The sequence below is a fragment of the Pipistrellus kuhlii genome, unplaced genomic scaffold (assembly GCF_014108245.1).
Source record: "Pipistrellus kuhlii isolate mPipKuh1 unplaced genomic scaffold, mPipKuh1.p scaffold_m20_p_36, whole genome shotgun sequence".
Taxonomy (NCBI): Eukaryota; Metazoa; Chordata; class Mammalia; order Chiroptera; family Vespertilionidae; genus Pipistrellus; species Pipistrellus kuhlii.
The window spans coordinates 4,040,051-4,054,587 of record NW_023425536.1 but is presented as its reverse complement, the minus strand read 5'-3'; the positions used below and the strand labels follow the sequence as shown (position 1 = coordinate 4,054,587).

The following is a 14,537-nucleotide window of genomic DNA, read 5'->3' as shown; positions in this document are numbered from 1 at the left end:
CCGGTCCGTTCCCGGCACCGGCCCCGCCCCAGCCCAGACCTTCTTACACACCAGACAGACCTGGGAGACCGCAGTACTCTGGCCCCTTGTTTTAAAGTAATTACATTCCAGCCGGGACCGGTTTGGCTCAGTGGTAGAGTGTCGATCTGCGGACTGAAAGGTCCCGGGTTCGATTCCGGGCAAGGGCATGTACCTTGGTTACGGGCACATCCCCGGTGGGGGGTGTGCAAGAGGCAGCTGATCGATGATTCTCTCTCATCGATGTTTCTAACTCTCTATCTCTCTTCCTCTCTGTGAAAAATCAATAAAATATATTTAAAAATAAATAAATAAATAAAAAATAAAGTAATTACATTCCATTAAGGAAATTAAAATCAGTTCTTGTTTTTTCTACAAATACACTGTTCCTAAATTATAGAATAACATAAAATATGTGTTATTTCATATTGCTTCAACAAAAGTACCATGGTCAGGTGAATACATTTATAAACCACAGTCTTAAATAAAAGCACTTAAAACTGCACCACATGTAACTGACTAATTAAGAGGTTAATTCCACTTACCTGTCCAATTCCAAGTACAATCGGTGATGGGAAACTATTATACAAAAAAAGAAAAAAAAGAAGAAGAAATGATTTTATCAACTCATAAAAATTTCGAAACAGTCTATAATACACAGTTATAGGCATTATTAAAGTCTTCAACTTTATTTCCACCTTAGATGAAATCTTAACATCAAATCGTTCACTTTTTATCGGTTGGTTTCTCTTTTACTTTTTAAACTGATGATTGTGAAACTTGGCAAATCTTGTTGCCCCTTGAGCTGGACTGTCATTATATTAACAAACAACATGATTATGTATATAGGAAGTCAAAAGAAAAATTTATCAGAAGTAATGAATACTTGAGCAAGATTATTGGATACAAGACCAACATATAAAAATAAAAAAAATCTCTATACCAGAAAGATACAAAGAAAATGAAAATTTTAAAGATGTCAATAACACTAGCACCAACTAACACTAACTGGGTGTTTTATGGTGCAAGGAATTATTTCTACATTCGAAGCCCAGTGAAAGAAATTCGTGCACCAGGAGTGGGGGTGGCCCTCAGCCTGGCCTGTACCCTCTCCAATCTGGGACCCTTCGAAGGATAGCCTACTGCCAGTTTACAGGGATCCAGCCAAAACTGGCAGTTGGACTTCCCTTTCCCAATCCAGAACCACTGGCTCCTAACCACTCACTTGCCTGCCTGCCTGCCTGCTGATTGCCCCTAACCACTCTACCTGCTGACCTGCTCGCCCCAACTGCCCCTGCCACCAGCCTCTCACCCCCAAATGCCCCCCTGCCAGCCTGATCACACCCAACTGCCCCTCTGTGCCACTGTACTCGCCCCCAACTGCCTCCCCTACTGACCTGCTCACCCCTAACTGCCCCCCCTGCTGGCCTGCTTGCCCCCACCTTCCCTCCCCACTGGCCTGCTCACTCCCAATGCCACCCTGCTGGTCTGCTTACCCACCAGACAACCCCAACAACCCCACACCCCACCAGCCTGATCACCCACAACTTCTGTCCCATCCTAGCCTGATCGCCCACAACTGCCCTCCCCTCTTGGCCTCTAACAGCCTCGACCTTGGCCCCGCCATCATGGCTTTGTCCAGAAGAACGTCTGGAAGGTCTCCTGGAAGGTCTTCCAGTCTAATTAGCATATGACCCTTTTATTAGTATAGATAGAGACCTGGTGCATGGGTGGGGGCCGGCTGGTTTGCCCTGAAGGGTGTCCCGGGTCAGGGTAGGGGTTCCCTTGGGGTGTGGGACAGCCTGAGCGAGGGGCCTGTGGTAGTTTGCAAGCCAGCCATGTCCCCAGGGGGCGAGGGTCCCTGCTGGATGGACATGACCAGCCTGGGTGAGGGGCTGAGGGCTGTTTTCAGGCTGGCCACACCCTATTCAGAGTGTGGGTCCCCACTGGAATGCCTGGCCAGCCTAAGTGAGGGCTGATGGCTGTTTGCAAACTGGCCAAGCCTCGTAGCAGGCCCCTCACCTCAGGGGAGTGTGGCCAGACTGGGTGAGGAGCTGATGGCTGTTTTCAGGCTGGCCACGCCCCTTGGCAATCCAGGTTCCCAGCCCCTCCTTTTTTACTTTTATTTCTTTTTCAGTGCCTCCTTGAGCAGAGGCCAGGGCTGGCTGCAAGTAGGTATCTGAGATTTATTTATCTTCTGTAATTGAAACTTTGTCACCTTGAGCAGAGGCCAGGGCCAGCCAAGGTGGGCAGGAAGCTTGCCTTCCTCCATCGTGGGGGGACAACCCAAGCTTCCTGCTTGCTCCAACTCGGTGGTTGCTGCCATCTTGGTTGGGTTAATTTGCATATTTGCTCCTAATTGGCTGGTGGGCGTAATGGAGTTATGGTCAATTTGCATGTTTCTCTTTTATTAGCGTAGATTTTCAGGTACAAAATGATATTGGGAAGTTTGTTGTTTTATCAGCAGCAGACGTCCGTGCACTTTTCTAACAGCCGGACAGGAGGTGGCACCTGCCTTGTCTGCACTAGATCCACCCTGTGAGGGCCACCCACTCAGCCTCAAGCCACACCCACAACCAGGCCCACACTACAGGCCAGGATGGCGGTGTTTTGCACCCCAATTTGAGGTTAAGAAGGAAAAACAATCAGCAGAAGCAAACACTCTGCAAGGTTTTGTTTGTCAGCATTTTGGGAGAAGGGGTTCCGGGCAGGGCTGACCCGTGTTCCAAGGGCCCTGTGGAGAGGCCCTCACAGGCAGAGACCCTGGAGGAAAGTGGCCGGGACGCACTGACTTTGAGGTTTTGTGTTCACTTTGCCCTCGGCCCCTTTTCCATCGGCATCCCCTGTCCTTCCCGCAGAGCTTGAGGCCGAGGGCTCTCTCAGTCGTGCCCAGGGCCTGATTCAGACTGGCCTGTCCACTCTCGTAGTCCACAATGAATGACTGTGGCTTTTCGGTGATTTCTGCCACCAGGCCCTTCTGCGTCAGCCCCAGGCCCCGCGCGCCTGCTGGGTCCTTCCCACCCCTGGCTCTCCCAACTGCTCGGCTGAGAGAATGACCAGTGGCCCACTCCTCAGAAGTCTCCACGCCTCCTCGTGTCAGAGCTGAGACGGCCTGCGTGGGTGTGGCCTGCGTGGCCGTGGCTCACACGCCCTCCTCTGCAGCCTTCCCTGTGGGCTCTCCACCCAACGTGGGGCAGGCAGTTCTGGCAGCTTCAAGACCAGGAGAAGCAACGTTGCCTCTTCACCCTGGGTGACATTTGTTTTTTTTAAACAAGGTCCTTCTTATGTCTTAGAAATACATATTGGAACACCTATAATGATATACACTGAATGGCCAGATAATTATGATCTCTGAATGCATAATAATCTGGCCACTCAGTGTATATCCCATATAATAAAAGGCTAATATGCAAATTGTCCCCTCGACCAGGAGTTCGAGCAGCAGGCAGGCCAGCCAACCACACATTCCCCTCCCCTGGCCAAGCTGGCCAGACCCAACCCATGCACGAATTCATGCACCGGGCCTTTAATACACACACACACACACACACACACACACACACACACACTGAGTGGCCACATTATTATGAATTCAGAGGTCATAATAATCTGGCCACTCAGTGTATTTTAAAGTTGTTTCCAAATAAGCTTGGAGGAAATGGTGGGATTGAGCGAAGCGGGGATATAAATGCAACAAAGCTGCTGAAAATGAGCGATGGCTACATAGTGACTCATTACATTGTTTTGGGTGGTTTTCCTTTTTAATAATATACCCAGGTATCTTACCTAACAATAGTCAAACAAGTAAATTGACCGTACTGCCCGCTACACTCACAGCCTATCAGAGTGTGTATGCAAATTAGAAGGCCAAAGATGGCAGCGGCCCAGCTGCTCCAGGCGTGGAATGGCTGGGGCAAGGTGGGACGCCTGCTATGTTGGGGGGGGCGGGAGGTAGAGGGAGCTACAGGGGGGCGGCAGGGCCAGAGCAAAGGCGGAAGAAGGCAGCCAGATTGAAGGCCTGGGTCCCAGGTGCTGGAGGGAAGCCAGTGCTGGCAGCCAGGGGAAGGAAGGCCTATTCTTGCACGAATCTTCATAAATCTAATAAAAGATTTCTAAGAAACACCTCTACATATAAAACTATAAGCCAATATTTAAAAAGTAAAGAAGCCCTAAATGAAGGCTCCAATAGGAAACCCACTACTGTAGCAAGGATCGTCATACTCAAACTGACCCACACAATCAATGCAATCTCTAAAACCATCAGCAGGTGCTTTGAGGAAACTGACAAGCTGACTCTAGAGCTGAACAGAAAGGCAAGGAGCACAAAGATTGCCCAAGATGATCTTTGAGAAGACATGGTTCTGCTGGATGTCAGCATCCATTGTCAACTTACAAGAAATGAGATGGGTGCTATTTGGACAATGGCAGTCCAAAGGCCAATGGAAGAGAACAGAGATAGGCAGACACAGACACATACTGATTCTTTTTTTCTTTTTTAAAAATATATTTTATTGATTTTTTACAGAGAGGAAGGGAGAGGGATAGAAAGTTAGAAACATCGATGAGAGAGAGTCATCGATCAGCTGCTCCTGCACACCCCCTACTGGGGATGTGTCTGCAACCAAGGTACATGCCCTTGACCGGAATCGAACCCGGGACCCTTCAGTCTGCAGACCGATGCTCTATCCACTGAGCCAAACCGGTTTCAGCCGCATACTGATTCTTGACATGGTGACAGTGCAGAGCAATGGGGAGAAGATGTCTTTCCACAAATGGCACTGGGTCATGTAGATGCAGAATCCTGACCCCCACCTCATACCATACTGAAGGCAGCCCACCCCCTCATCGTGCTCACTCACTATCCAACCCTTCACTGGCTCCCAGTGGTTCTCTCAAGCTACGAAAATAGAGGGAAATTAAAAAACAAACCACCTAGCCTTCGACATGCCTATCAGAAGGAAACACGCCTATTTCAGACAGGTAAGAAGAGAATGAAAAATCAGGATAAATATCTGGACAGTACCATGTACTGGTAAGAATAAAATTGACTCTCATAGATGGACACTGGGTTGTGCCACCCAGATACCTACCCTCTTCACTCCCTAGGAGCCCAAGCACATCCTCCTCCTGAAAAAAGCCGCCTTGCCCATGGCACACGCCCTCTCTGAGTGCAGCCTGCATCCCAACCACTGGTCTACGCAGACATAGAAAGGCTATGGCTCGGTCAAAGTGGGACCAGCTTTGTTGTGAGCACAGCACAGCCCAACCTCTCCCTCTGCCTCACCCTGCTTCCCTCGTCCCCTGCACTGGAGTGAACCCTAAGAGTTCCCCTCGAATACTTTCCCCAAATCTCAGACTCCGCCTCCCGGAGATTATAACCTGGGACAGCAAACAAAATAAAAGGCAACAATAGAAGCAAACAGTAAAACAACAACAACGAAAGGCTCACAGGAGGGAGACAAAGAGCCAGCCTAGAAGAAAATAAGACACATGGAGAGAAGGAACTCTTCATAATTGCTTCCGGCTAACGAACACCTTAATAAGAAAATGATGACACGCTGGCTGGTGTGGCACACTGGTTGGAGCACCAGCCTACACATAGAAAGGTCAAGGGTTCGATTCCTAGTCAAGAGCACAGATCTGGGTTGCAGGTTCACTCTCCCCCACATCCCCACACCCCACCCGCCGCAAGACGTGTGCAGGAGGCAACCAGTCAATGTGTCTCTCTCACATTGATGTCTCTCTCTCTCTCCTCTCTCTCTCTCTCTCTCTCCCACACCCCTTCCTCCCACTCTCTGAAAAGCAATGGAAAAAATATCCTCAGGTGAGGATTAACAACAACAAAAAAGGTGATGTCAACAAAACAAGGCTTCAAATTGAGAAGATAAAACAATCAATAAGAGGAAAAGGGAGTGTACAGATCCATGGAAACCAACTGAGGACCCAAACAACATACCTGCCACATGAATAGTGTAGAAACCACACGGAACTAAATGGCCACTGCTGGAAACAGAATTGCCAGCCCTGGAGGCAATCAGAGTGAATGCAGAGGAAAAAAACAAACTCAAAAATAAATAGATATGAAAGACAGACATACACCCATGCAGGGCTAATGCTGAGCCTGGGTGAAGAACTCAATAAAAAGAGAAAATGATCATCATAATTAAAAGGACCTGAGGCTGCATGTTGCCAGGCCACACACCCCCACCCAACAGGGTTTGACAGGGGACCACAGGCCCTGCCCCTGTCCTGGAGCCAGGCTGGGGGACCTGAGGCTGTGCCCCGCCCCCCCGCACCCCCCCTCCCACCACCACCCCGGTGGGGCTTGACAGGGTGGAGCCGGCCAGGTCTGGGTCTCACTCGATTTCGAGGCACCAAGGGTGAGTGGGAACTTGACTCTGGGTCCCTTGGCACGCCCCAGACTCTGACAGGAGGGAGATTTTCATATTCATTTTACTAATTTTCTTTCATCTCTGACACTTCTATTCTAGAGAAAGGGCAAATAACAATATTAAAATATTTCCTCTAATTAATTCCCTGTGCACAAATTTCATACACCCGGCCCCTAGTTTAAAGAAAAAAGAAATTTCATACACAAATTTCATACACCCGGCCCCTAGTTTAAAGAGAAAAGAAAGTCATTTCTGTGGCATAAGGAAAATGAATGCAGGTAATTAGAAACCTTGGGAATGGATGGGGTTTTGTTAAAACACTGTCACCCAATTCTTTGAATTCTTCCAAATTAACGGTTAACAATCGTATCTGTGAAGAATGCCGAACATGCCCTAACCCAGTGGTCGGCAAACTCATTAGTCAACAGAGCCGAATATCGACAGTACAACGATTGAAATTTCTTTTGAGAGCCCAGTGTTTTAAACTTAAACTTCTTCTAATGCCACTTCTTCAAAATTGACTCGCCCAAGCCGTGGTATTCTGTGGAAGAGCCACACTCAAGGGGCCAAAGAGCCGCATGTGGCTCGTGAGCCTCGGTTTGCCAACCACTGCCCTAACCAGTTTGGCTCGGTGGATAGAGCGTCAGCCTGCAGACTGAAGGGTCCCAGGTTCGATTCCAGTCAGGGGCATGTATCTTAGTTGTGGGCACATCCCCAGTAGGAAGTGTGCAGAAGGCAGCTGATCAATGTTTCTCTCTCATCCATGTTTCTAACTCTCTATCCCTCTCCCTTCCTCTCTGTAAAAAAAAAATAAAAAAATCAATAATAAAGTATATTTTTTTAAAAAAGAATGCTGAACGTGATTAACACAGCAGCCATGAACTCTCCATAAAAAACCCACCTGACCAGGGAATGCACCCATGAGGAGTCAAATCAAAATAAAGAACCCTGGAACGGAGGCGCTGTGGTAAAGAGCTGTTATTGATCACTGTACCCACCAAACAGAACAGAGTCACACCACTGTGGGGCTATAAGGACAGACCGGATGCCACAATCTAAAAGCAGTTTTAGAGAGAGGCGGGTGTGTGTGTGTGTGCGTGTGTGTGTGTGTGTGTGTGTGTGTGCAGGGATCATCTTTCAGCAGAGAGTTTATACATACTATCAAAAAGTGAAGCGTGTTTATAAAATAAACATAATCAACTTCTTAATGTTTTCCATGACCTCTAAATCTGAGAGGGCTCTTAAAAGAAATATTAACTCTTGTAGTGAAGAAATGTGTACTTGAAAGTCAACAATTCTTTTAGTTAAACTTCCTCTTTTCCCCATTCAAATCAATTGGAGGTAAATTCCATACTTACATGCAACTTGCATTCTCCACCTTAATTAAGACTTCAAATGCAGGCAGCATGATTAATGGCGAGACAACCCCTGAACGCTGTAACAGGAAGTTCACAGGGTCAGCAATGCGGTCGTGTTGCCAAAAATGTTTCATCTGAGTGTAATCAAGTCTGTAGATCTAACTTTCAGGGAGGGAATAGAGGCAAATAAATTCAGTGAGACTTAAAAAAGTGAATCGGGTAATCCATACCACGGGACATTTTTCAACACAGCTGGCCCGGCTTTCCACCAGGTCAACAGCATGGGGGACAGGTGGAAGGAGGCCCTTTTCTAGATGAGAATAAACTAGACATTCACTCTCTGCAGTGCATGAAGCTTGATTGGATCTTTAATCAAATATATAGAAACAACTATAAAAAACGTCTTGGGGACAATAGGAGTAAGTATAAATTTCGTATTAGATTGTTTTTGGAAATTGCTGTCAAATTTAACAGGAAAAAAATGACAACTATGTAGAAGACTATCCATATTTTGGGAGAGGCATGTAGAAGTATTTCAGTGAAGTGTCCTGATGTTTGCAACTTATTATACTTGCAATGGTTCTGAGGAAAAACTGCAAATAGCAACATGCTAACCGCTGCATCTCAGTGGTGTGGATATGGGTGTTGGTTGTACACTTGCTTTCCATTTTTCTGAATGCTTAAAGCTTTTTATAAGAAAAAGTGATGGGGAGGATGTAGATGATCCTCAAAAAAAATTAAGTAATTAAGTGAAAGTCCCCTTCCCAACTCCTTTTTGGATTTAAGAAAACTACCTATAAATAAACTAGAGGCCCGATGCATGAAATTTGTGCAAGAGTAGGCCTCCTCCCCCCCACCCCCCAGCTTTTTCCTCTCAGCCCCAGCTTTGACAGGAAGGATGTCTGGTCTAATTAGCATGTTACGCTTTTATTATTACAGATGAGTATATATGTGATGCTTGTAGTGTGGACCATTTATATAAGAAGTAATTCAATCTATGCATCTGTCTTCAATCCATCCAATCTAAAAAGGCAGGAGGAGGAGAATAGGGGCGTGGAGGTGTCACATCAAAGAGCAAAGCCTGAAAGAGCCATTCTGGGTCAAGGAGAGCTGTGTGAGGTTCTCCATCAACAATGTAAAGTCAGACCCACCAGCCCAGAGTGGTTTTCTCTCGGGACGGTCAGAGCTGTTCAAGGAGGCAGAGGAAAGGAGGAGGTGGTGCTGGACACGTGACAGCCCAGGTGGGGGCCTCACGGGAGTCACATGACTTCCAGGGCTGGCCTGTGGACCCCTGGGCCCCTGGGCCCGAGGGAAGGGCTGCGGGGAGTCCTCCCCCTCCCCATCCCCCACAGCCTTCCCCGCGGGGCTGGAGCACGGGGAGCCGCCTCGGCAGGCCAGGGGCCAGCGGCCCTGGCTCGGGATGCTGCAGGTGCGCGCTGAAGCCAGAGGCGACCAGACACAGGTCTCTCCATGTGAGCCCGGGCTCAGGGGCCAGCGCAGGGAGCAGGAGCGGGAGGAGTCGCCAGGGGCCTGTGCAGGGGGGAACGGGGAGCCACCGGCCCGTCTGCCACCAGCTCCACCCAGGAGCCGATGGGAGCAGCGTCTTCCAGAGAGGCACGTTTTCATCCAAGTTTTGAGGAAATTAAGAACTGGTTTCAGCCAAAACCGGTTTGGCTCAGTGAATAGAGTGTCGGTCTGCGGACTCAAGGGTCCCAGGTTCGATTCCGGTCAAGGGCATGTACATTGGTTGCAGGCACATCCCCGGTGGGGGGGGGTGCAGGAGGCAGCTGATCGGTATCTCTCTCATTGACGTTTCTAGCTCTCTATCTCTCTCCCTTCCTCTCTGTGAAAAATTAATTTAAAAAAATATATTAAAAAAAAAAAGAACTAGTTTCGGTTTGGACCACAGACTTGCCACTTCTTCCAGAAGCCTCTCCGAGTGGCTCACCCCCAGAGGTCTGGGACCCGCTGCGCGGTGCCCCCACGCAGACACACAGCCAAGCTTGTGAGGTGCATGCCATTTAGCTCCATTTAAAAATATATATATATTTTATTGATTTTTTTACAGAGAGGAAAAGAGAGGGACAGAGAGTCAGAAACATTGATCAGAGAGTCATTGATCAGTTGCCTCTTGCACACCCCCTACTGGGGATGTGCCCACAACCAAGGTACATGCCCTTGACCGAAATCGAACCCGGGACCTTTCAGTCCTCCAGCCAACGCTCTATTCACTGAGCCAAACCGGTTTCAGCTAGTTCCGTATTTTTAAAGCATCATTTCCAAGTCTTTTCATGTCATAAAGAATAGCGTTAAAATGGCAACAAAACCACCGACCGCCGTGACTCAGAAAGCCTTGCTTTTCCCGCTCATCCCAGCATGGCCGACAGTTCAAGGCCGTTAGCAACCCTCTCTCTGTCCAAGCAGGAAACGTCAGCATTATGCTGAACTAAGACCAAATGAAATAATTAAAACAGATAACTAAGGCCACCCATCTGTCTCGTACCCCAACCCCAAATCTGCTCAAAATCAAAGAGAAAAAACATCCCCTGAGCTACAGCCCAGGACCCCGTGAGGGAGGTGAGGGCTAAGGTCCGTCCTTCCTTCCAACCTACAACATAACGTGGTCCCCGAGCAGCTAATGCTCAGGTCAGATTTCTGTGGTTATGGTTGTAACCAAACCACAACAGCCCTCCCCCCCTTCAAACCTGCCCCGGAGGCATTTTGAGAAGAGAGAACGAACAGTGCTCTTTGAACAGGGTTCTCCAGTTGCATAACATTACAGAAATGTGAACCGCTCACACAGAAGGTGATGAAGGTTTTGTCTTGCTGAGACAAAAAACTATTTCCTCCTTCAGTTGTAGAACGCGACAGGTTGAAGATGGAAAGGCCAGAGCACGGAACGCCTCCTCTAACACTCTTCCCGGCTGGGCACTGCCCTCCCCTGCGTCCCACTGCCCTCCCACTGCCCACCTGGCCAGAAAGCACCCTGCTCGCCCAGGCTCAGAAAGCGGGGCTGGGCTCCTCCTGTCATCTGGCATAAGGCCCACGAAGAGTGTTCTCCTGGGTCGTACCAGAGGTGTCCAAGCTCTCTTTGCTTCCCTTGCGTGTGTGAGATGACCAGGTTCAGGCACGGGGCCGTTCTCATTCCTGTAACGCGGGGTTTGCGTTTCCCATGGACGCCAGCAAGCACACCGCAGCACCCAGGGGAGACCAACGGCCACAGGCCCACCAGACACACCCGCCGTCTATGGCGCCCCCATATCCCATGCGAGCCCCACCCCCGGCCAAGCAGTCTCTTAGAATTATCCAGAATACTGCAACTGCTTCCCAGCTCTTCTCCCTGCTTCCAATATCATCACTGTTCCACCTCCCTCGCCCGCCAAAGAAATCTTTTTAAAAACACAAATTATGTCGTATCATCCCCTTTGTAAAACCTTTCAAGGGGCTCGCCATTGCGTTCAGACTACAATTAAAATAATCTGTGTGGTCTGAAGATCTCCCTGCTTCCACGCTTATCCCCCATTATCTCACCTCAACCCAGCAGCCAGAGTGATTTAGGCCAGTGGTCGTCAAACTCATTAGTCAACACACCCAAATATCAACAGTATAATGATAGAAATTTCTATTGAGAGCCAAATTTTTTAAACTTAAGCTTCTTCTAACCCCACTTCTTCAAAATAGACTCGCCCATGCTGTGTATGTTGTGGAAGAGCCACACTCAAGGAGCCAAAGAGCCGCATGTGGCTCACGAGCCGCAGTTTGTCAATCACCGATTTAGGCCATGCTATTCCTCCGCTCCCTCCAGTGGCTCCCAACTAGCTCACAGCCTCCACGGGGGCCACAAAGGCCCTATACAATCCACCAACCCATCACCTGGGCCCACCTAGTACCACTCATCCACCCATCACCTAGGGCCCACCTAGTACCATTCATCCACCCATCACCTGGGGCCCACCTAGTACCACTCATCCACCCATCACCTGAGGCCCACCTAGTACCATTCACTCCACCCATCACCTGGGGCCCACCTAGTACCATTCATCCACCCATCACCTGGGGCCCACCTAGTACCATTCATCCACCATCACCCGGGGCCCACCTAGTACCATTCATCCACTCATCACCTGGGGCCCACCTAGTACCCCTCATCCACCCATCACCTGGGGTCCACCTAGTACCCCTCATCCACCCATCACCTGGGGTCCACCTAGTACCATTCATCCACCCATCACCTGGGGCCCACCTACTACCATTCATCCACCCATCACCTGGGGTCCACCTACTACCATTCATCCACCCATCACCTGGGGCCCACCTAGTACCCCTCATCCACCCATCACCTGGGGTCCACCTAGTACTATTCACTCCACCCATCACCTGGGGCCCACCTAGTACCATTCATCCACCATCACCCGGGGCCCACCTAGTACCCCTCATCCACCCATCACCTGGGGCCCACCTAGTACCCCTCATCCACCCATCACCTGGGGTCCACCTAGTACTATTCACTCCACCCATCACCTGGGGCCCACCTAGTACCATTCATCCACCATCACCCGGGGCCCACCTAGTACCCCTCATCCACCCATCACCTGGGGTCCACCTAGTACCATTCATCCACCCATCACCTGGGGCCCACCTAGTACCATTCATCCACCCATCACCTGGGGTCCACCTAGTACCCCTCATCCACCCATCACCTGGGGTCCACCTAGTACTATTCACTCCACCCATCACCTGGGGCCCACCTAGTACCATTCATCCACCATCACCCGGGGCCCACCTAGTACCCCTCATCCACCCATCACTTGGGGTCCACCTAGTACCATTCATCCACCCATCACCTGGGGCCCACCTAGTACCATTCATCCACCCATCACCTGGGGCCCACCTAGTACCATTCATCCACCATCACCCAGGGCCCACCTAGTACCCCTCATCCACCCATCACCTGGGGTCCACCTAGTACTATTCACTCCACCCATCACCTGGGGTTCACCTAGTACCATTCATCCACCCATCACCTGGGGCCCACCTAGTACCATTCATCCACCCATCACCTGGGGTCCACCTAGTACCATTCATCCACCATCACCTGGGGCCCACCTAGTACCATTCATCCACCCGTCACCTGGGGCCCACCTAGTACCATTCATTCCCACCCAAGCTCCTTTCTCATCTCACTTCAGTCTTGGCTCAAATGTCACTTCCTTGGTGAGGCTTCACGGACCACGAAGAGACAGAATGCTTTTCCATGCCCACACTCTCTACCTCACTCCCTTTCCTGCCTGATTTATTTTTCTCTTGACAGCACAGCCACATGTGCCATGACAAATTCTAGCAGTTTATTTGTTAACTAGAAGCCCGGTGCAAGAATTCATGCATGGGTGGGGTCTGGCCAGCCTGCCCCATGGGGCCCATCAGGCTGGGCTGGAAAGGACCATGGTTGGCTGGCTGACCAGCCCCACCCATGTCTAGGGAGTTGGGACCCAACTGGGGGTGGAGCCATCCAGGGAGTGAGGGCTGATTGGGGCCCGGATCAGGATGATTGGCTGCCACAGTGCATGTCATAGCTACCCGTCATTCAGGTCGCTAGGTTTTTCTATAGATTCCTAGAAAGCTCCATGTAAACTCTGGGAGGATGGCTGTACGGCCTCCGACACTTAGGATGTTGATCTGCTTTATTCACTTTTGTATTCCAAGTGCCTAGAACAGTGCCTGACACAAAACAGGTGCTTCATTAATATTATTGAATGATCTGATCCTGCCTTCCCTGCCGACCTCCCAGATCTCTCCTCCCACTTGCTCCTTCAGCTCCAGCCAGTGCCCTCTCTGTTCCTGCCCCAGGCCACGCTCCGGCCACGCCCATGTCCCTTCAACACCTTCCCTGCCATCTGGAATGCTGCAGCACCAACCCCTCCACCGGGCACTCTCATTTCACACCTGAAACCGCCTAGCTGATTCATGAACCCACTTGTTTATTTTCTGCCTCCACTACTGACCTGGGACCTCCCAACAGAGGCTTTGTGTTGTTCACAGCTGCTTCCCTGGTGCCTGCAACTGCTTGGCACATAGTAGGTGCTGCTCAGTGCATAGTAGGTGCTGTTCAGTAAGTATATTTCAGGTGTAAGCAGCCCAGCCCATGTGGGTCTCCACTTTCCCAAGTATGATAAGAAAGCTGAAGATACTCTGACATCTCTATGTGCTCTTTATGAAATGCTGATTTTACAGTCCGTAGCAAGTATAGTTTGCAAAGAGCCTCACTTATGACAAGTCCTGCAAAGCTCTGGGAGGCGATTTACGGGACTTTATTCAGCTTTTTCATCTGAGAAATTATCCAGCTTTTGCATCTGAGAAAACTGTTTGTTGACTGTGGGTCTGGCCCAAGAGGACAGCCACTAAATGGTGGAGCTGGGTCTGAATTCACAGCTTTCAACGCTGCTACTGTGACAGCAGAATTAAACAGGTTTTTCTTGTCCTTACACCCAGGTTCAAGGAACCACAAATTTGCTGGGAACTAATTCTCGAAACTTCCCATTGTTTTCCCCCGTTTTCCATGAACATGCTGGTCCTGTGAGAATGATCACACAATACAAATGAACTCCTCCGTTCAGGACCGATGAGATTGTTGAACATCTAGATCCGCACTTTAAAATGTTCACTTGTTTCCGCTCGCGGGTGCACCTGAGCGCCTGGGTCGAAGGGAGGAAGCAGTGCGAGGCTGTCCCCGCCCCGGGCAGGAGGACGTGGCTGGGTTTGAGAAGGTCCG

The 14,537-nt window shown here is 49.7% G+C and overlaps 1 protein-coding gene across 3 annotated transcripts in view; it reads right to left on the bottom strand.

The window, feature by feature from the left end:
• The window catches only part of SLC35D2 (solute carrier family 35 member D2), a 70,656-nt gene that overhangs the window by 55,731 nt on the left and 388 nt on the right, over positions 1-14,537 (bottom strand). For all 3 annotated transcript variants that reach the window (XM_045570730.1, XM_045570729.1, XM_036461343.2), the window contains exon 2: positions 564-597. In XM_045570730.1, the coding sequence (XP_045426686.1) occupies positions 564-597 (34 nt within the window). The remainder of the gene's footprint in view (positions 1-563; positions 598-14,537) is intronic.